General features: G+C 37.0%; 2 protein-coding genes across 5 annotated transcripts in view; one reads left to right on the plus strand and one right to left on the minus strand.

Moving 5' to 3' along the window:
• The window catches only part of TUBGCP4 (tubulin gamma complex component 4), a 27,560-nt gene extending 7,444 nt beyond the window's left edge, over positions 1–20,116 (plus strand). The window contains exons 4-18 of the mRNA XM_074289434.1: positions 1,222–1,275; positions 1,703–1,759; positions 2,548–2,627; positions 4,239–4,440; positions 5,278–5,443; positions 5,758–5,882; positions 6,571–6,621; positions 7,730–7,835; positions 8,237–8,344; positions 8,872–9,010; positions 10,587–10,764; positions 11,361–11,495; positions 12,621–12,737; positions 18,277–18,416; positions 19,037–20,116. Coding sequence (XP_074145535.1) covers positions 1,222–1,275; positions 1,703–1,759; positions 2,548–2,627; positions 4,239–4,440; positions 5,278–5,443; positions 5,758–5,882; positions 6,571–6,621; positions 7,730–7,835; positions 8,237–8,344; positions 8,872–9,010; positions 10,587–10,764; positions 11,361–11,495; positions 12,621–12,737; positions 18,277–18,416; positions 19,037–19,049 — 1,671 coding nt within the window. The 3' untranslated portion in view covers positions 19,050–20,116. The remainder of the gene's footprint in view (positions 1–1,221; positions 1,276–1,702; positions 1,760–2,547; positions 2,628–4,238; positions 4,441–5,277; positions 5,444–5,757; positions 5,883–6,570; positions 6,622–7,729; positions 7,836–8,236; positions 8,345–8,871; positions 9,011–10,586; positions 10,765–11,360; positions 11,496–12,620; positions 12,738–18,276; positions 18,417–19,036) is intronic.
• Positions 20,117–21,174: 1,058 nt separating this feature from the next.
• TP53BP1 (tumor protein p53 binding protein 1) overlaps positions 21,175–22,773 on the minus strand; it is a 125,678-nt gene continuing 124,079 nt past the window's right edge. For all 4 annotated transcript variants that reach the window (XM_074289426.1, XM_074289425.1, XM_074289423.1 and 1 more), the window contains 2 exons: positions 21,972–22,117; positions 21,175–21,532 (listed from right to left, as the gene is read on the minus strand). In XM_074289426.1, the coding sequence (XP_074145527.1) occupies positions 21,345–21,532; positions 21,972–22,117 (334 nt within the window). In that variant the 3' untranslated portion in view covers positions 21,175–21,344. The remainder of the gene's footprint in view (positions 21,533–21,971; positions 22,118–22,773) is intronic.

The following is a 22,773-nucleotide window of genomic DNA, read 5'->3' on the forward strand; positions in this document are numbered from 1 at the left end:
CCTAGCTGCCCCTTGCCTTTAGTTTTTTTGTTTTTGTTTTTGTTTTTGTTTTTTTAATAGCTTTTTATTTACAAGATATATGCATGGGTAATTTTTCAGCATTGACAATTGCAAAACCTTTTGTTCCAACTTTTCCCCTCCTTCCCCCCACCATCTCCCCCAGATGGCAGGTTGACCAATACATGTTAAATTTGTTAAGAGCATAAATTAAATTATATATATATATATATATATATATGTCCAAACAGTTATTTTGCTGTACAAAAAGAATCGGACTTTGAAATTGTGTACAATTAGCCTGTGAAGGAAATCAGAAATGCAGGCGGACAAAAATAGAGGGATTGGGAATTCTATGTAGTGGTTCATAGTCATCTCCCAGAGTTCTTTCACTGGGTGTAGCTGGTTCAGTTCATTACTGCTCTGTTGGAACTGATTTGGTTCATCTCATTGTTGTAGAGGGCCATGTCTATCAGAATTGATCATCATATAGTATTGTTGTTGAAGTATATAATGATCTCTTGGTCCTGCTCATTTTACTCAGCATCAGTTCATGTAAGTCTCTCCAGGCCTTTCTGAAATCATCCTGTTGGTCATTTCTTACAGAACAGTAATATTCCATAATATTCATATACCACAATTTATTCAGCCATTCTCCAATTGATGGGCATCCATGTAGTTTCCAGTTTCTGGCCACCACAAAAAAGGCTGCCACAAACATTCTTGCACATACAGGTCCCTTTCCCTTCTTTAACTTCTCTTTGGGATATAAGCCCAGTAGTAACACTGCTGGATCAAAGGGTATGCACAGTTTGATAACTCTTTGAGCATAGTTCCAAATCATTCTCCAGAATGGCTGTATATATTCACAATTCCACCAACAATGTATCAGTGTCCCTGTTTTCCCACATCCCCTCCAACGTTCCGCATTATCTTTCCCTGTCATTGTAGCCAATCTGACAGGTATGTAGTGGTATATCAAGAGTTGTCTTAATTTGCATTTCTCTGATTAATAATGACTTGGAGCATCTTTTCATATTTGCCTTTAGTTTTTAATGACCTTTATTACTTTCCTTATTCCTATGTGGGAACCTAAAAGTACCCAAATTACCATAAGATCCATATTTTCCCTCTCCCCAACTAGTGTCCTTATACCATAGCTTAGAAACTTTCTAAGATGATTTTTTTTTTATTTTTTATTTTTTTAAATTTTTTTTTTTTCAGTTCCTTGCTGACCCTCATCTTTCCATATCACATGTCAATTACTCCTTGGATCAGGTATGCTTTATAGATAATGGAATATTTTAGATTCTTTTAATCTGTTCTCTCAGTCTTTTAGGCCATATGTGATTATTCTGATATTTTGAAGAACCCTCCTACTTCCAGATTCAGAATTGAATCTAAAATTTTATATTTTGTTTATTTAATATGCTTAACTATGTCAGCATTATTTTATGAATTCTAAAGATAAATCATCTTAACATTTGGTAATGAAGTTGTACATACTGATGTCATATTATCTTTCTCTCTATTTTTCTTATTCTGCCTAGTACTTTAGAAGTTAAGATAGGCTTAGAATAATAGATTATTTTCTTGCCTCTTCTGAGTGGACCTCTTGCCTCTTTATCTTCACTTAGAAATGCTATCATTTCCTGACTTTATGTTTATACTCCCTTTCTTAACATTTGATTGCTTTGTTTTGTAGTTCCAGCTTCTTTTTCCTTCAGTAATGGTTGTGGTTGAACAGATTAAGAGTCAAAAGGTGAGTACTTCTTTGTTCTGATTAATAATATTGTGCTTAGTGATTTGCACTAATTATATTTCTTCAAACTGTTGTGTTTGAGGAAACCATGAAATTAGAGAAGAGAAGGAGAAGATTTATCATTTATGGAAGCAAGAAACTTTTTCCTCAAAATCATATTTCAGTATTAAGAGATCACTATGCCTAAGCCAATACCCTATTTTGTTTGTTAAATGTACTTTTTACTTATGTTGTCACTATTATTAGTCTCATGGAAAAATTTATTTCAAGTATTCTAAGAGACTGTTGGCATTTTGGGTATGAGCTAGTAATTTTGAAACCTGCAAACACTGAGTAGCTTACCTGATGAAGTTGTATTAGGAAAAGTATCCTCTGGTGATCTGATTTAAATAAGTATTTTTCTCATGAATTGAACAATCAGTTACAGTAAGCAATCTTGAAAGTAGCATAATTTTTACAAATTTATCTATAGCATGGTAAAAAATCTGCAGTGAGCCAATTGGCTCATTCCTGTTCTCTTTCTCTTCCTCTATCCATCCACTCCTAATCCCAAAAATATTTAATGAAGCTTTTGCAAGGTCGATGTTGAGGTGTGAGAGGATTGTAAAGGTAAGAAGGGACCAAGTTATAAGCCAACAAGATTTTATATTTAATTGTGATCACAGCGGGGAGCCCCTGGAATTGAGGGAATAAGGCCTACCTGGACCAATCACAGTATAAAATATAAATGTTTACAGTAGGCACTATTAAAATAGAATATAGTTTTTACAACTTTATCTTTTCTTCAGATTCATGGCTGTCAGATCTTGGAAACAGTCTACAAATACAGCTGTGGAGGTCTGCCTCCTGTACGCAGTGCATTAGAAAAGTAAGTCACAGAAACTTAAAGATGATTTATCTTTAGAATTCATAAAATAATCAATTATGAGAACTTCAGGATCTGGTGAGGATGTGATGGAAATACAGTACATTCTACCAGAAAAACTTAGGATTGACACAGTTTGTCAAGAACATTTTATTTGCCCTAAGACTTCTCCAAATTGTGTAAGATTTCTCCAAAATGACCAGTAATAAATGGGACAGGAAAGCTAACACTGAACAGATGGATCTATGTGAGTCAAGTAAGAGAGGCCAGAATGCCAACCAATAAAGAAGATGCCAGGATGGTAATCTGTGAAGGAGAGTGAAGTAGCCTGGATGGCGTTGTGGTCCCTCTAATTTTTAGATTCCCTCATCCTCAGGGAGTCACCATTATATATGCTGAGTTTTGCTTGGCTATATTTGAGTAAATCACTACTATTTTCAGTCAGTGAGTCAGCAGGCATTTTATTAAATGTTTACTATTTGTCAGACTCTTTGCTAAGTCTAAGAATACAAAGAAAAGTAAAAATACAGTCCCTGTCATCAAGAATCTCACTTTTATAATGGGGGAAACAACTTTTAAACAACTATATACACACTTACATATAAGATACTGTATATATAGCGAAGAAGGAAGGTAATCTGAGAAGGAAGGTACTGTAATGTAGAGGGACCAGGAAAGGCCTCCAGCCAAAGCTGGGTTTTGAGCCAAGTCCTGAAGTAAGCCAAGGAAGCTACTGTGTGGAGGGGAGAAGGGAAAACCTCCCAGGCTTTGGGATAGTCGGTAACAAGGTGTAGAGTCAGAAAAGGGGTGTCAGGAAGGCAAGAGGTTCTGGATTGTAAAGTACATGAAGAGACTGGAAAGGTAGGAAGAAGCCAGGCTGTCAGGGCTTCAAGTGCTAGAGAAAATTTTATTTGATCCTGGAGGTGATAGGGACCCAACTTCTTTTATCTTTTATTTTATCTTGCCCTCTTTAAAACTTGAAATTAAGCTTCTCTACTGGGTGGAAGATTGGATTATGTGATCCCTAAGTTTCCTTCTAATTCTAACATTTGGTTATTGCACAAGAAAGCCTTAAAAATGCTTCAGATAGTTCTACAAAAGATGCTTGCTCTTCTATTTCCATGTATTTTTGTATTGCTATATTTCTAATTGTCATTCTTCTCTTCTCAAATCCATTACCATCCTTTTTGGTAAAGCAAGAGAAAATAAGCAAACAGCTTTTGCTGGCAAAGAAGTAGCTTCTCTAAGCTCATTTCCTTTCATTTTAGCAGGATTTTCTGCTCTGAAATTCTTACAGAGGGTGAAGGAAAGTCACATGAAAAAAATTATTTTCTAAAAGAAGCTGTCAGAGTAACTGAAAAATATTTTAAATTTTAATGTTTGAGTTTTACTTCTAAGAAATTTAATGACTGAGTAAATTCAAAAAGATAGGAATAAAAATGGGATCATTATCTTTATCATAATGGGCAATTTTCCTTCTGACTCACCAAATTCTTATTCAGATCTTAGCCAGTATCCTCTATTAATATACTAGAATGGCTTTCATTTGGGAGTTTGGATACTCAATGCAGAGACTTTTATGGCATTGATTTTTCTTTCCCTTTCTCCATTCAGAATTTTGGCTGTGTGCCATGGGGTCATGTACAAACAGCTTTCTGCCTGGATGCTACATGGCCTGCTCTTGGACCAACACGAAGAGTTCTTTATTAAACAGGGTCCATCTTCTGGTCTTGTCTCCACTCAGCTGGAAGAGGAAGAAGAGGATTTGGGTATTGGAGGCCTGACCGGGAAGCAATTACGAGAACTTCAGGATCTGGTGAGGATTCAATGGGGAATGCAGAACATTGTACCAGAAACTGACCCCTTTGCCCTCTCAATGAGCTTCTACTGGGCCTGCCACCCTGCTGCAGTCTGGGCCACTTTCCCTAACCTGTCCATTCCAACATTTGTCTTTGCCTGAATGAGGTTTGCAGGTTATGTGGGAAAGAGCACTGACTGTGCCATCCCATGAGAGCCTGGATGCAAGCCCCCACCTCCTTGCTACTTTGTCTAGGGCCAGTCCCCCTGAGGCCTATTTTCCTCATCTATAAAATGAGGTTGGATTTTTCAGTCCTTTCCAGCTCAAGATCTGTGAGCCTGATAATCCATTAGAACAAACAGTTGTAAAGCCCTCTTCATACCATATTGATACATATGAGGAAGTGGATAGGTAGCACCTTCAAACTCCTTAACCTATGTCTCCCTGGCAGCTGTTAGATTAGGGATTCACAAAACCCTATATAGATGCTAGTGTATTATATAAGAATCATAAATTCTCAAAACTGAGGCTAATAGGATTTTAGGATTTTTTAAAAAGAGTACTTAATTTGCTAGAGAGCCCTATAACTCGTTAATAGCATTGCTAGGACTAGAACCACCCACATGTTGTAACTCTCCTGTCTGTTGCTCTTTCCACTAGGCTAGACTAATTTTTTTACAAGTGTACAATTATACATCTGGTGATTTAGGGCGAGTGCAGGGTTGTACATTCCTGGGTATAAAGTCCCTATTGTCCAAATATTTTAATTGAGGAAAATATAATTAATAGAGATAAATAAATAAACAATTCCTGTGTTCTTTCTAGTTTCCTTTCTAACTCCATCTTCTTGCTTAGCGACTGATTGAGGAAGAGAATATGCTTGCTCCTTCTCTGAAGCAGTTTTCTCTTCGGGTGGAGATACTTCCTTCCTATATTCCAGTGAGGGTCGCTGAAAAAATCCTGTTTGTAGGAGAGTCTGTACAGATGTTTGAGAATCAGAATGTCAATCTGACCAGAAAAGGTAAGAAGTCCTGCTCTGATGTCTCATCCCCAAGAGCTGGTCAAAAGCAGATCTTATTACCTAGTGTCTCATGGGCAAAGGCAATGATCAGTGTAGTACATCCTATTCTGAAATAAATAATGAAGAGGGTGCCATGATGCTTCTAGTCAGTAATCAAAGCATATGAAGTAGCACCAGTGGTTAAGAGCAAAAGTTATTGTCCTGTGTTTACTAGACCCTGAATAGTTAGATTCTCTGATAGCAAATGAAAGAACGAAATCATTGTTGATAGCATAGCTCCAAGGGTCTTTCCTCCTACTATCCATGATACACAGGATCTATTTTAAAGAATCAAGAAGATACCTTTGCTGCAGAGCTGCATCGCCTCAAGCAGCAACCTCTTTTCAGCCTTGTGGATTTTGAACTGGTGGTGGACCGGATACGCAGCACTGTTGCTGAGGTTTGCCTTTTAAGTGTCTGATCCAGTAGATGTTTTTGAGGGGGTGGATTGGCCTAACAGGATAGAAAATGGAGCACAGCAGCTGTTTCTTGCAGCTGGCATTAGAGACCAGAATAAAGGAATGATTTCTCAGGCCAAATCTTTTTTCTATCTTTGGGTTGAATGAATGATCCAACATTAAGTATCCATTCCTTTTGTCAAACTCAGTCTCTTGAGGGCCAAGACATGGAATGTTTTGCTACCTGCAAAGTGACAGAGATACAATTGGCTTAGCCTCTTATGTCATGAAATTTTCTTTAGTTGAAGAAAAAAAATAAGGTTTTTGTTTGATTTGAACTGTTAAGCATGTTGTATATGTATTTCTGCTCACAGTAACTTTTGATCAAAAATTTGGTTTGCCACTAAAGAATTAAAAAAAAAAAAAAAAGCCTAAGCTAGTGCTCATTTCACCTTTCCTATTTTTGGCATGTAGAAAGTCTAGTATCAGTTTTCAGAAGTTTTTTATAAATAATTTTTTGTAATGATCATAAGAATAGTATCTGTTTGTGAGTCACTCATTATGTATATACATATAATATGTATATATATAATATATATATATATTATATATATAAAGTAACTTTTTGATAATATTTTCATAATGGTGTTTTAATTTTAAAATGAGATTTCACTGATCTTGTTTCCTCAGCATCTGTGGAAGCTCATGGTAGAAGAGTCAGATTTACTGGGTCAACTAAAGGTAATGGTTTCATTTATTTTCCTTTTCAAATAAAATGTAGCTAATAGGAAATTACTTTGTCTCCCCGTACTCTCCTGACTTTGGGAAGCAAACCTATTCCCCGGATTCATATGATGACATTGTATCTCTTTCCCAAAGTATCCCATTTCTGGATGGATGTCAGTCTGAAGAAACAATTTCTTCTATGATTTGCTTCTGTGAATACAGACATGATTGCACAAATATATTATAGCACAAAGAGATGGACGCAAGTTTTTTTTTATAATTTGATCCTTTGTGTTACCACTGAATAAATGATACCAAACACACTGTAATCTTGTTGGATTAACAGCATCACTAAAATTTCAGTTGCTGATGTGCCTGTTTAGAATGGCAGAATCTTACATATGTATGTTGGAGATAGGAGGGAAGTGGCCTAGTGTTTACTGGTATGAAAAAAAAAATTCTGTCAGGGCAGATGGGTACCTTCTCTGCAACTTTTTATCTTAGAAAATTTATCTGGAGTCAGTGAGAGATTGAAAGACTTGCCTAGGGTCACATAGCCAAGATGTATCAAAAAGGGATTTGGACCTAAGCCTTCTCAACTCTGATGTTTGCTCTTTATATACTGAACCACACTGCCTCCTCAGATCAGTGTGTTGATTGTATCAAAATTAAGGAGACAGCTCTATGTTTCTTCCAGTTTAAAGGCCTTTCTACAATCTGGAAACCTGTGCCAGCATTATTTCATACTACTTCCTTTCATGAGCTCTGTGTTCCACCCACCATGATTACTAGCTGTTCTCAAACCCTTCATCTAACTTCTCACATGAGCCATCCATATTTTTCACCTCTGTTTTTCGAGAGTCCTTGTCTTCTTCCTTCAAAGCTTCTTCATTTTTCTGCTTTCTTTCATGCTTTCTGCCCCTAATTTATATTTAGTTTTACTTACTTAGATATAAATTCACTCTTCCAAATAGACTATAAGCCACTGGACAGTAGGGATGATTTTATCTTCTAATCCTTGGACAGTGCCTTACACATAACAAGAGCTTCAGGAATGCTTTAATTGAATTGCATCTCTTAGATAACTAGGCTTGTATGATTTTTGACTTGTATACTTATAAAGATTATTAAAGACTTTTACCTTCTGGGACGAGGAGAACTATTCCAGGCCTTCATTGACACAGCCCAGCATATGTTAAAGACACCACCCACTGCAGTAACTGAGCATGGTAAGTATCTTTTGCCTTCTGAAATTACATATTCTTGGGATACCATTTACACTACACTGTTGAGTCTAGTCAACAGAAAAGTAGATGACTGAGTTATAAAAGTGCCTTTCCATGAGAGAAAACCCCAATTCTCAGCTTCTTCACTGAGGAGTCAAGAAGCAGTCTCCTTATCCTCTATTCCTGACTAGGAGTCATTCCAGAGTGACTGGTAACTCCCATTAGGCTGTAGCTGTCCCATGGGACAAACAGCCACATAACCAGTGAGATCTGTGTGAAAAGGTTTGATCTGGAAATTAACGTCAGATAGTGTTTGTCCTTGACAGTATTACAGTTGGGCAGGGTTGGGCATGGATAATGTAGCCCAGTGCCATGATTTGCTTCCTATGCTTTTTCTTTGCCAGATGTTAATGTGGCCTTCCAGCAGTCTGCCCACAAGGTATTGTTAGATGATGACAACCTTCTCCCTCTCCTCCATTTAACAATTGAGTACCATGGAAAGGAACATAAAGGTATTAACTCCTTTTCTTTTTCCAGCCCATATCAATATTTTTCTTTCTTTTTTTTTTTTTTTTTAATGGCCCTAACTCCTTCTCTTAAGACACTGACATGGTTTTCTTGGATCTTTATCTTAAAGTTATCTCCTTTTAACACTCAGATAGTCCTACAAGATCCTCTAGTTCAACTTTTTGATTTTAAGTATTAACAAACAGGAATGCAAAAAGAGTACCCAGACCCGTAAGTGGCAGAGCCAGGATTAGAATCAAGACTACTTCATTGCCCATCCAAGGATTGTTTCCCTGTACATGCTGCATTTCTGTTAGATGAGTCAGTTCTTGCCTTATTTAAAGGCATAAAATAATTGCGTGCATCTATGTTGTTTTTTCCTTTGTTCTCTACCTGATGTGTCTTCTTGTGCCTTCGACATCCTCCTGTCTTTTCTCTCCTGTTGTTCATGTACATTCTTCTTTTAACAAAACACACTATCTTAATTAAGCTGAAGTTTCTGCATTTTCTCTTTTTTTTTTTTTTGACTTAGATGTCACTCAAGCACGAGAAGCACCTTCTCGAGACACTTCTCCCCGAGAAGCCCCTGCATCAGGCTGGGCAGCCTTGGGTCTTTCCTACAAAGTGCAGTGGCCTCTCCATATTCTCTTCACTCCTGCTGTCCTGGAGAAGTAGGTTTACAAGGCCTCTGTGAGCTCTTTACTAGTAATCACTAACTCTCTAGGTGCTCCGGGAAGGAGGTGATCTAGGTGAGGAAGACAGTGGTCCTCTGAGCAGGTGTTAGTAGTCTGCAGAGCCAGGAAATAGAATCTGGCCATCTCTATCCCATTATATTTAATAAGCAGATGCCTAACCTAAAACTTTTTAAAGAATTTCTGGAGAAAGGGGTCTTTTTGGATTAAAGCCCTTGGGAAAATTGTATGGGTTAGTAGAAAGTGCTCAACTTGGAAGCACTGAATCTGATGGAGTCCTGGTGGGACCACTGGCTACCTCTGTGATAATGTACAAGTCACTTACACTCCCTGGGCCTCCATTTCCTCACCTGTTGAATGAGGGAGTTGGACTAAGTGGCCTCCAAACTTGAGTCTTCTCAAATAGCATGTTGCCTGATTTTTAAGTTGATTTGGGGGAAGCTGGAGACTTGTCTGGGGAGAAGATTCTAGTGGCATTGATGAGCATAATCAGCTTGATGCTGGATATGACCTTAACTCCTTTGAAGGAGGCATGTTTAGAGATGGATTATTTTAGAATTTAAGGAAATTAAGTTTCTGATTTGTGTATGAAAACTCATGCTTAGAGGTGATGCAGGCCAATACCAATAGTCTTGTGACACAGAGAGAGAGAGAGAGAGAACCATCTGTACATAGAAATGTGGGTAATGAGTGGGGATTACATCATAGCATTTTCACTCTTTTTGTTGTTGCTTACTTGAATTTTCTTTTCTTTCTCATTTTTTTCCCTTTTTGGTCTGATTTTTCTTGTCTAACATGATAATTGTGAAAATATGTATAAGAGAATTGTACATGTTTAACCTGTATTGGATTACATGCTGTCAGAGGTAAGGGTGGTGAGAAGGGAGGGAGAAAAAAAATTTTGGAACACAAGGTTTTGCAAGAATGAATGTTGAAAACTATCTTTGCATGTGTGTTGAAAACTATCTTTGCATGTGTTTTGAAAATAAAAAGCTTTATAAAAAAGGAAAAGAGAATACATGCCTAGATATGTGGTCACATAATTCTGGCTCCCCTAGGAATCCACTCTTCTTCCAAGCTTACCCTGTCTTCATTGTGTGTTCTCTAACATTCCTCCCACATCAGTAACTGTCATTAACTAGGGAGGAATACAAAGTTTAATTACAATCTCTAGAAGTAGAAGGGACCTCACGAGTTACTTGGTATGGCCTCACTCCCAGGGCAAGAGTTCTTCCTCAGAAAGAGTAGATCAGCTGTTGTTTGGTACAGCTTGTCAAAGTAAAGGTGGAAGGATCAGAGGCTGTTCTGGGTTTCTCCTGCTGGAGAAATGGGAAATCCTGGGACAGACACATGTAATGAGTTGAGCCTCAGGAAGGAGGAATAATGACCTCGCCTCCAGCAGAGAGAACCTAATTCTCGCTCTCCTCATATCTTTTCTTTTTGGAAATGGGAAGGAAAGTGGGATGAAAAGATAGGATCAGGAATTTAACTCAGAGAAAAAGGCAGTAGCTAGGAATGGAAGATTCTAATATCATGGTGGTTGTTTGGGGCCTAGGTACAATGTTGTCTTCAAGTACTTACTCAGCGTGCGACGAGTGCAGGCAGAACTGCAACACTGCTGGGCTCTCCAGATGCAGCGCAAGCACCTCAAGTCCAACCAGAGTGACGCCATTAAATGGCGCCTACGGAACCACATGGCCTTCTTGGTGGATAATCTTCAATATTATCTCCAGGTCTGTGCTGAAAGTTGAGTAGTAGATTTGTGGAGTGGTGAAGAAAGGGCAGGAGAAAGGTCTTGTAGGGACCTGTGTGAAATGCTCATAAGAGAAAAAAATGGGCTGTCATTGAGCATGGTTTTGAGGATTACTTTGCAGGGGAATGATTTTGATGAGGCATAAAGAGCTTCACAAGCACTAAGGATCTTATGTGAGCAGTACAACTAAAGCACTTGATAAGGTCTTATGGATGTGACAGCATTGGTGGCACATTAAAATCTCACTCTGCTCTGTTGTGGCAGGAAGCTGACTGAATTTTTTAAAGGCTATGTCAATAAAATACAAACTCTGACACATTTTACCAGACTGAAATTTTTAAATGACAAACTATCAGTTGTCTAAAAACCAGCATCACTAAGTTAGGAGAAGCTTAGCATCAAAGCCATGCCAAATAATAAGGGCTTTTTTGATCAGTCCAAAATCACTTTTAGAAGAAAGTGGATGAGCTGAGGGGAGGGGAATTTTCTGTGTTTATTTTCCAGATACCTCACTGTCTCTATCCTAAAATGATCATGTCATCCAAAATGCTTTAATTACTTCTAATCCTTCTTCAGGTAGATGTGCTGGAGTCCCAATTCTCCCAGCTCCTCCATCAGATTAACTCCACTAGGGATTTTGAGAGTATCCAGTTGGCTCATGACCATTTCCTGAGCAACTTGTTGGCTCAGTCATTCATCTTGCTGAAACCTGTAAGTGGGACTAGTTTGGTTTTCTAAAATTTTTATAGAATCAAGTCTTACCCTTCTTCAGATGTTGATTGAGTTGACAAAACCACAAACTTCCATTAAGCAAATCTTTATTCCCCATTTTTGGCAATATTTATAAATAGAAGACAGAAAACACAGATGATATGTATTCAAGTTTTTGAAATATAGAGTCTCAAGAATAGCTTAAGACAAAAGAAATGGAAACTGCTTTACTCATAGCAGGAAGAATTTTAGTGAGTATGCATGGTGATAAAAAGTAATTGTGAGTGAAATACTTCTTCCAGTAAAGATGTCTGTGAACTAAAAAAGCTTTGAGAACCATTAGAATTGATCACCCATCAGTCTTGTACTATGAGTTCAATTCTACCTTGGAGAGAGGAAGAGAGGATGATGGGATTACAACTTAATCAGCAAATATTATTTTAAAACCTGCTCTAGTAAAGCTTTATACTAGACATTCAGGAATCAGAGAGAAATGACAGAGTTTTGCCTCTCAAGGAGTTTAAAATCTAATTGAGAATACAAATTTCATACATACATATATACATATATATATGTATATACACACACACACACACAAGATAACATAATACCTTGATTTGCTACTATAGTGCCAAAGAAATGGCATGACTAGCAAAGGCTAGAGTGCTTAGTATGGACAGAGATCATTGAGAATTCGGGTGTAGTAAAGGAAAGTTTTGTGGAAGAAGTGGGATTTAACTACACCTTGAGAAAAGATTTAAGAAGTGGAAAAATAAGGAGAAGAAAAGAGTAATGTATTTGTACCTGCCATACAGGGAATATGGAGTGAATAAAGACATATCCATGGAATATCTGTGGCATGAATAGAAACTGGTAATCCTAAAGGGCATAGTAGTTTTGAGGAAATAAAGGTAATGAGTTATTTCAAACCTGCTAAATCTGAGAAAACAAAAATATCCAAATTGAAATGTATATTTAGTAGTCAGAGATGTGAGCCTGGAGCACAAGAAGAAAGGTCAATATTGCAGGTGTGTTCTTGGGAATAGAAATCCCGGAGTTCTGTAATCTATCATTCCCCATATAACATGCCTATTTTCCTTTTTTTACTGTTGTTTTTAAATATAGGTGTTCCACTGCCTGAATGAAATCCTAGATCTTTGTCATAGCTTCTGTTCACTGGTCAGTCAAAATCTGGGACCTCTAGATGAGCGTGGGGCTGCCCAGTTGAGTATCCTAGTGAAGGTAAGTCTTTCAGTCAAACTAGACAGCTCTTCCAAAATAAAATTGGATAGGAACAATCTTGTCAGCTAAGGGAGAGCTTCCATACTCAGTGGAATTTTTTTCAATTGTAGGTTTTTCAATTAACCAAAATTGGCCTTCTCTCCCTCCCACTTTCCTCCACCAATGAATGTGTGTGTGTGTGTGTGTGTGTGTGTGTGTGTGTGTGTGTGTGTGTGTGTGTGTGTGTGTGTGTGTGTGTGTGAACAGAGAAAACTATAGATTGATGTCTAATGAAAATAATGCAAAAATTTTAAATAAAATATTTGCAAGTAAACTTCAGTAACATATCACAAAGATCACACAGTATGACCAGGATAAATTTATAACAAGATTAAGGATTTGTTTGGTATTAGTAAAATTATAAACATAATCGACCATGTTAATAGTAATGACAAAAATCATATAATTATATCAAAAGATTCAGAAAAGGCTTTTGACAAGGTACAACATCCATTTTTGTTGAAAAGATGAGGAACTCGCCCAGGAATAAATATATCCTTAATTTAATAAGTAGTAATTATCTATAACCAAGAATCAGCATTATATCTAATGATAAATTTAGAAGCCTTTGAATAAGATTAAAGATAAAGCAAGGATGTCAGTTATCATCACTACGATTATTAATGTTATAAATGCTAACTATAGCAAAAAGACAAGAAAATGAGAGAATACATACAAATAGAGAAGAAACACAGTTATCACTTTTTGCATGTGCTGTAATGGTTTACATAGAAAGTTCTTAAGAATTAGCAAAAGAATTCATTCAAACAATTAGCAACTTCAACAAATTTACAATATATAAAATAAACCCACAAAAATCATTAGTATTTCTGCATAATTACCAACAAAACTCAGCAGGAAAGAGAAATTCATTTGAAATAATTATAGAATGTGTAAAATATTTGAGAATCTACCTGCTGAGGTGCTCACAAGAGCTATATGAATACAACTGTAGAATATTTTTAATATTAAGACAAATCTGAATAATTGGAGAATATTCATTGCTCACAGGTAGGCTGAGCCAACATAATAAAAATGACAGCACTGCTTAAATTAATTAATTTATTCAGTGTAGGATTACTTTATAGAGCTAAGAAAAAAATAACAAAATTTATCTGGAAGAATAAAAAGGGAAATGGTTTTTAAAAAGTAGAAAAAAAGCAGGTCTAGCAGTACCAGATTTTAAACTATACTACAAAACAGTAGTCATCAAAATGATTTGGTACTGGTTAAGAAGTAGGTTAATCACTAGAACATATTAGACACATAATATACAAAAGCCATTCAGCACAGTAATCTAATATTTAATAAATCCAAAGATCCTGAGCATTGGGATAAGAATTTGCTATTTGACAAAAACTTGGGAAAACCGGAAAGGGGCCTATCAGAAGCTAGTATCTAGTTTCAACATTTCACAATATATATACACCACAATACTGACCAAATGGGTTTGTGTTTTAGACATAAGGGATAACATTATAAATAGATTTTAAAAGCACGGAAGAAATTACCTGTCGGAAGAAATTACCTGTTTTTGAGAGGAGGAGATTCATGCCCAAAGAATAGAGGACTATAGGACAATTTTGATTGTGCACAAAACTAGTGCAGCTAAAATTAAAAGAAGCAAAAATGGAAAAACACATTTGCAACGATTTTCTCTGACGAAGAACTTCCTTTCTAAAAAATAAAGGGAATGATTTCAGATTTCACAAGAATTAGTTCTCCAATTGTTAAGTGGTCTAGCTATTATGGAAAACAATTTGGAGCTGTGCCCCAAAAGTAATTTTTTTCTAATCTTTCTCTTCCTTCTTTCATTCCTCACTAATATACTCTCCCTCTCTTTCCATTCTTCTCTTAAAATCACCAAGACTTCAACAAAATCACTCCTAGGCTTTGCCAATTAGAATTCCTATGATTCCTGATGATGATAGGGTTCAGAGGGGATATATATAATCTCCCCATATTTTTGTACATAAGCAATTCCATTTGTTTAGTCTCTTATCATTGTTCATTTGTGTTTACCTTTTTAATTTTTCTTAATTCCTGTATTTGAAATTCAAAGTTTCACCAAGTTCTATTATTTTCATTAGGATTGCTTTGAAGTCCTCTGTTTCATTAAAAATCCATTTTTTTTCCTGATTATTATACTTAGTTCTACTGATAAGTTATTTTTTGCTGTTACCCTAAGTCTTTGGCTTTCTAAAACATTGTATTCCAAGTGTCTATTTTTTTATAGAGGTGCCTTCTAAATCATGTATGATTCTGACTGTGACTTCTTGATACATAAAATTCTTTCTGGGAACTTGGAGTCTTTTTTCTTTGACCCAGAATATCTGGATTTTGATTGTAATATTCCTGGGAGTTTTCATTTCGGGGTTTCTTTCTGGAGAACCATTGGTCAATTCTTTCTGTTTTTATTTTGCCTTCTAATTTTAAGAGATATGGGTAGTTTTCTTTTAAGAGTTCTTGAAATAAGATGTGTAGGCTCTTATTTTTGTTTATGGGTTTTACATCAGTTATTTTTACTTTTTTTTTCTCTTGATCTGTTTCTCAATTCAGTTGTTTTTACTAGGAGATTTCTTGCATTTTCTTTTCCCTTTTTTTTTCAGTCTTTTAACTTTTTTTTGGATGCCTCATAAAGTCATTGATTTTCAGGGAATTTGTTACTTAGGCAAAGATTTCCATAATATCTGGAAGAATCCCACCATAAACTATTATGGTGACAGTTAACCTTCTGCAGATGTCAGATTGGGCTGGAAACTGGCACCCCATCCGAGGGGATGGGGGAGGCACTGAGCCAATTCATAACTACTTCTGAACTCGCTCTTCTCTAGTCAGGAATACTATCCCTGGTGCAGATTCCCTTCTCATTCTGCCAAGGATCTCTGACCCCAAACTGGGTAGTGTGTGTGCCAAAAATGCCAGCTGATATCTATTCCTGCACCCTGCAGGCAGTGCCTTAATATGGATCCAGATTTCCTCTTGCCCTGGTACATAGGCTCTTCCTGAGAGCAAAGTCCTTCATGCCTGGGGGGCTCTGTGCCCAACTTCATCTCTAGTGTTTACAGTCCTCTCCATCTGTCTCCTTAGGAGGACATGGAATGGATAAAGGACTTACTGTGACTTTTCCTGGATTTATCCATCAATTTCATTCTGGTATGTTTTCTAGTTTGTCTGGAGTAATTTAGGGTGATAGCTTGTACTGCTTCATGCTATGCTGTCATTTTGGCTTCTTCCCTTAGACATTTTAAAACTCTACATGTCCAAAACTGAATTAATTAACTTTCCCCCCAAAAAAAGCCTTCTGAACTTTTCTGTTAACTGTTGAGGATAACACCAGACCTAGGTCTCATCATCCTCAAGTCCTTACTCTCTTTTACTCTCCATATGCACTCCATTTCCACATCAGAACATGTCACATGTTTCTCTTCATGCTCTGATACCAGCCCTTATCATTTCATTCCTCTTCTACTAAAATAGCCTGCTAGTTGATCTTCTTGCCTCTAGTTTTTCCACATTCCAGTCTATCTTCCTTTCATCTCTCAAATTCATTTTTTTAATAGTGCAAATCTGAGCATATCATCTTCCTACACAATTAATGTCAATGGCTCCCTCTCACCCCTGGAATCAAAAATAAAACCTGTTTGCCACTCATATCCCTTCAGAACCTCGCTTCCTTCTATCTTTACAGTCTTTTCATACCTTATTCTCCAGTGACATTGGCCTCCTTCCCCCAAGATACTTCATCTCCCACATGCAGGTATTTTCACTGTCCCCTCGTGTTTGAAATTCTCTCATTTCCATCACTTGGCTTCAAGATTCAGCTAAAATCCTACCTTCTACGGGAAATCTGTCTTGATCCTCCCCTTAATTGTGGTGTCTTCTTCTGTTGATTATTTCAGATTTATCATGTGTCCAACTTGTTTGTAAATAGTTGTTTACATGTTGTCTCCCCTAAGACTTTGAACTTGAAAACAAGGATTGTCTTTTGCCTTTTTTTGTATCTTCAGTGCTTAGTATGCTGCCATATATATAATAGATGCTTAATAAGTATTCACTAACTGACATTGCCTTCTGGTTCCAAGATATGTGGGCAGTTTTCTTGACATTGTTTTAATATTTGTGTCATGAAGTCATTATCTTTTATTTAGTCCATTCTAATTTTCAGGAAGTCCATTGCTTGGTTAAGATTCTGTACCTCTTGTTCCAGGCTATTGATTCTCTTTCTAATTCTATGTTCCATCCAGTTCTTTTCCTCTAATGCTTTAATTTCGTGTGTAAAAAAAACAAAAAAAAAAAACAAAAAAAAAAACCAATTAGGCAAATGTGCAAGTTTCTTTTGCATTACTATGCATATTTGTAATAGGTTTGGGATTTTTTTCCAGGTTGGGAGGGGAATGAGGGAGTGAGAATTTGTTACTAAAAAGTCTCTGAATTTTGAAAACAAACTTGCATCTTCCTACACAAGGGCATCTTTCTTTCTAGAAATTCTAGTTGGAACTCTTATTCAAGTTGTATTTTTCTTTGAGACCTTTGCTTGTAGGTGTTTTGTTGTTACTCTTTTCTTCTGAGTTGTGGCTTGAGTGACCCTTTCACCAATAATAACTTTTTATGGTGTGGTTATTTGTTTTTCATTCTTCCAACTTACTTATTGAATTATGTAAAGGCCAGATTTTCTGCACTTTTGGAGGGAATATCTAGGCAATATTTGTGTCCTCTTGTCTATTGATGCTGCTTTATTGGGGCATTGTTATGTTATTCCAGGATCTCAGGGACAGCTCAGGCTGGACACTTGCAAGCTTTCAATGTTCCCAAAGAAGTGTGATGCAAGGTGAAATCTGAACACCGTCCCCATGATTAAAGCTCTGCAAGATCCTGACCTGATTTGGGGTCTAAGCAACACAGTTGTAGATTTGCCTGTCATTAGAGTTCCAGTGGACTGATGTTTGCCACTATCAGCCCACAGGAAAACCCTGCAGATTCAGGCAAAACAAAGAGTTCCCTTTGATCGAGAATTCCTGCTGGGATTATTATCCTGCCAGCTTCAGCCTGGGCTTAATGTGAAATGGAAACCACTTCCTTCCTTCACCCCTAGCTTCACTCCCAAAGCTCAGAACCACATAACTGTTGCTTCTCAACTTGTTGCTTGCTCCATGTATACATTAGAACCTGCAACCACTCCTTCCTTTGTAACACTAGTCTTACTGGTTGAGTATAGGATCTTTCCTCTATCCCTCTGGATCTGTGACCCAGCATTGGGTAGTGAGTGGCAGAGCAGTCAATTGGTATTTGCTACTGTTCCCTATACAAGGACAGATCCTTTTGTGCTGCATCTAGGACCGCTTATTGTTCTAGTATACAGTCAGTTCCTTAAACTTAAAGGTATTTCCTATGAAATTCCCCATCTTCCCCAGATTTATGCAGCTATATGAAGCTATATGAAGGATTGGGTTTTGTGGGGAGCTCACTTCAATCACTATGACTTTTTTTTTTCCTACAGGGTTTTAGCCGACAGTCTTCACTCCTCTTTAAGATCCTTTCCAGTGTCCGGAATCATCAGATAAACTCAGACTTGGCTCAACTACTGCTACGACTAGATTACAACAAGTATTATACTCAAGCTGGTGGGACTCTGGGCAGGTAAGAACAAGTGATATTCCACTAGTGAGATTCATCAGAATCAGAGATTGCACTGGAGGGGTCTGCCGAGGTCTTCTATTCCAGCCCCTTCATTTTACTGAGGAAATAGAGATCCAACATTTCAGATTGTCCAACGTCATACATATAATAACACTGTCAGGATTTGAACTCAGGTCCTCTGTCTGACTCCATCTAGTAGACAGGCTCTCTTCTGCTGTGCCATGCTGCCTCATGTAAAATTATCAAGTATTTTTTAATATTGAAAAGTCTGTTTGGTAGGAATTTTTTTCCCTACTTATAGTGTGGATTTGTCAATAAGAGTATAGTAGGAATCATTTGTTAAGTTCTATCATTATAAGACTTATTTGGTTTTATTTCTTCTAAGCCTCCTCCAACAGATCTTTTGGTGATGTTAATAGAAGACTGATTAGGTATTCTTTTAATTTAATTTTGCTTTTTTCTTTTTAATTTAATAATTGCTGAAGCAATTGGGATTAAGTGACTTGCCCAAGGTCATATAGCCAGAAAGTGTTAAGTATCTGGTATCTGAGGCCAGATTTGAACTCGGGTCCTCCTGACTTCAGGCTGGTGCTATGTAGAGGTCTTTTTTTCTTTTGCAGTTTTGGGGTATAATCCTGTTGCTGAGCTGAAGTTGCATTCAAGAACTGAATTCAGAAACTGTGTTGGCAACATGGCAGTTTTCATCCTTCCAGCCTGGTGATCTTGTCCGTTGGTTGCTGAGGGTTCATGGAAACATTCTCTTCTACTTGTATAACTAAGAAATTCTTTATCTCCTCTTCAAGAATGGCTACAATTTAATCCACTCCTTTTTGTCATGGAACCATTATTAACTTTGTACTAAGGACATCATTTGTCACCATTTTTAAAATGTTAAACTTCATACACCATCCAAACAAAAGCAAATTTTCTTCTGGTCTCTAGAAGAGTTTATTAATCTTCCTTTTAGGAGTTTGGTGGTACAGCATGACTTAGGTAATAGTCAGATGACCATGAATGAACATGTAGCAGTTCTGCTATAGATATATTTTGAATAATCATTGTAATGTAATCTGCCTGGCACACAAATTTGGAAAGGGGATTATTTTTGCACATATTAAATTTAATTTAACCTGAATTCTCACCTTGTCACTGTCCAGACAACCTGAGTTCTCACCTAGTAATCCTAACAATTCTTATTCACAGATTTTCCACCATCCTTGAAGAAACTAAATATCTTAATCTGTGAATCAAAAGGAATTTGTCAACAAGTCCCAACTATCTCAGTTTAAACTTTGAGTAAGTTGGCTGGGTCAATAATAAAGGATATAAGCTGCATGGAGAGTTTTGGGACAGAAAAAGAATCGCATGAAAAAATTTTAGCCATAAAAGTGTATATTACTATTTTAAATCACACCACCACACCCAACTAACTATATTAGTACTTTACTGAAGTAGAAGCATTCAACAATTATTTGGGGGGGGAGAAGGGATAGAGAAGAACAGTACCCTGTAGGAGACCCCCTCTATTAATTCAGATTGCAGTACATTAGTCTTAGAGAAACCCGGGGCATCAAGAAGTTAAGTGACTTGCCCACACTTCTGGAAACAATGTATGTGGCAGGTTGAGCTTAAACCTAACTCTTTATAGAGTTTCATAACACTGTAAGAATAAATATTTATTAAATCCTTACTACTGACCACTATACTGGTTTTTGTGTATAGCATATAAAAAACCTTACTTGATCTTTGTCCCTAGAAAATTTACCTAGATCTTAGTGTCATCACTTGATATTCTAATATTCCCTTATATTCTTTTTAGTTAACTAGTCATTTAGTAGGGACTGTTGTATCATAGAAAACAAGATCAAAGAGGAGATATTCAAATATCTCCTAAAAAAGATTGGATAGAGATAGTCTATCTTTCCCTCTACTACAGACTGCAAAGGGACTAAACTAACTGGTTTTTGGTAGTAAAGGTCTTGGCTACAGTAGCAATTAAATATGACTTTCTGAAGTCTTGAAAATTTCTAAATGTTCAGGTAGCTACTTCACTTTATGGGTCCTCAAGAGTTTTTGACCCACTCAGTCCAGTCCTAGACTCTCCACCATTTCCACAGAACAGCTTTTTACCCACACATCAAAGAAAATCAATCAAGGCCTTCAGTGCAGTTGGATCTTAGCTCCTAAATAAATTTCATAACTTCAGATTTTTAGAAAGTATATATATATATATATATATATATATATATATATATATATATATATATATATATATATATATATATATATATATATATATAAAAAACTTACCAATCATATGCTCACTGGAAAGAAATACATTAAGACAAAGAATATTCTCCATTTATCTTTGGAATGTCTTGGTACAAAATTAACTAGAAAAAAAAATGATCAGGACTAAGCCCCTTAATCACCAGGACTAAGCCCCCTAATCACCAAATAGCAAATTTGAAAGCCCATCCTCCTTATCTCCAAGATAAGTTATATAGCTGGGGTTCTTAAAATCTTTTTTCTTGACATGGACTCCCTTTGGCAGTCTGGTGAAGTCTGTGGACCCCTCCTCAGAATTGTTTTTTAATTCATAAAATACATAGGATTACAAAGGAAATCAATTATATTAAAATACATTCATCAAAATATTTTTTTAAAAAAAGTGGCTAAAGAACCTCTGCCCTAGAGGCAATGTTCTTCCATTCCTTCCTTCCAAGAAAAACTCAAAAAAAAAGGATAAAGAAATCAGTTACTACAACCAAAGAGATTCAACATTTATTTTATCATAAAAGTCCAGCAAAGAAAACTATATACAATGATCCATGCATGAAGTCCAGTTACACACAAGACACATTTAAAACCTGGTTAAAACACAGTCTTCACAATAGCAGGAAATGAAATTGATGGGGTTGAGCATCTTTAGTTAGCGATATAATCATGTTTATATTTTGGATGCTGCTTGAATCCAACTCTCTCCCCAGCAATGAGGCACTGGATAACCCACTCTTGTGACACCACAGGCAGCTGTAATGCTTCTGCACACTTCAGCACCGAAGGAGGGCACGAGGGGTCTGTTACTACAACATCAAATACCCCCAAAGCAACATCTGAAAGAGTCAGCAGAAAACAGATTTTTAAAAAAGGAATACATCACAGTCTTCTATTATGAGGAAAGCTGTGTCCTCCAGCCAGCCCATTCCACTCTGCCCAAACTAGAGATTTGTTCTATCCAGCAAATCTCTATTTGACCTAAGGCTTTTGATACACCATGATGAATGTCCCCCTGTGTGAGTTTAGGGAAAGGTCTGGCCAACATATCACTGGAATCAAGCTGAAGCTAAGAAGAGCCCTGTGCTTTTCTTGTGTTTGGCTCACCTCATCAAGTTGCTTCTTGTCTTTTCTCAGAGGAATATGGGCAAGGTCAACCAGTCAGTACAGGGACTTTGAACAAAAGCCCCCAGTTATAAAAACTGGTTAGATATGGGCAGGAGGAATAATGCACTCCTTGGGGAAACAGGGGTTTCCTAACATCTTTTCCATAGGTACCTTTGTTCTGGGCGACTGAGTGGTGCTGCTTCACTGAGGCTGCTCCCCCAGTCATGAGGATCTCAGACCAAAGTTCCAGGAAGTTTTGTTGCTGGTCAGATACTAAAAGGACCTTCAGATTATGGAAAGGATTTTCACGGGGGTGCCTACAAAAAAGGGAACAGAATCAGAGGTGGAAAAGAGAAAATGCTTTTCAAAGGAGCAACAAGTTGGGTCCAAAACCATAGTATAGCTTTAATCCTTCCCTAAAGGTTTTTGATAACTATTTGAATGTTGTAAATTTAGAATAAGCTTTCTGAAGATGCATACTCTGAAGATGTGCACCATCACAATTTCTGTGAATAAAGGCTTCAAAACTCTACTCTTTGACTTCAGTATGGAGAAAGTGGCAGACTTGTCCCTTCACTGCTTACAATCATTTTAGGTCTAACTGCTCATTAGGGTCAGGATCACATAAGAACATGTTGCCAAGCTTCAGCCCTGGATCATTCTCACTTTTCCACCACCTTACTCCACAAATGCTGCGGGAAAATTGTACATCTATTCTGACTGGGTTCACTACTAATTTACGTTGTACAACTTAACAATATTTATTAAATCCTTACTACTGACCACTATACTGGTTTTTGTGTATAGCATATAAAAAAACTTTACTTGATCTTTGTCCCTAGAAAATTTACCTAGATCCTAGTGCCATCACTTCAATTGGGCCCTCATTATTGCTAGACAATTCTACATTTTCTTTATTGCCTCATTCTCCACAGTGGCTCTTCCAAACCTTTTTATCCCTCTTTTAGACATC

Source organism: Sminthopsis crassicaudata, chromosome 2, assembly GCF_048593235.1.
Source record: "Sminthopsis crassicaudata isolate SCR6 chromosome 2, ASM4859323v1, whole genome shotgun sequence".
NCBI lineage: Eukaryota > Metazoa > Chordata > Mammalia > Dasyuromorphia > Dasyuridae > Sminthopsis > Sminthopsis crassicaudata.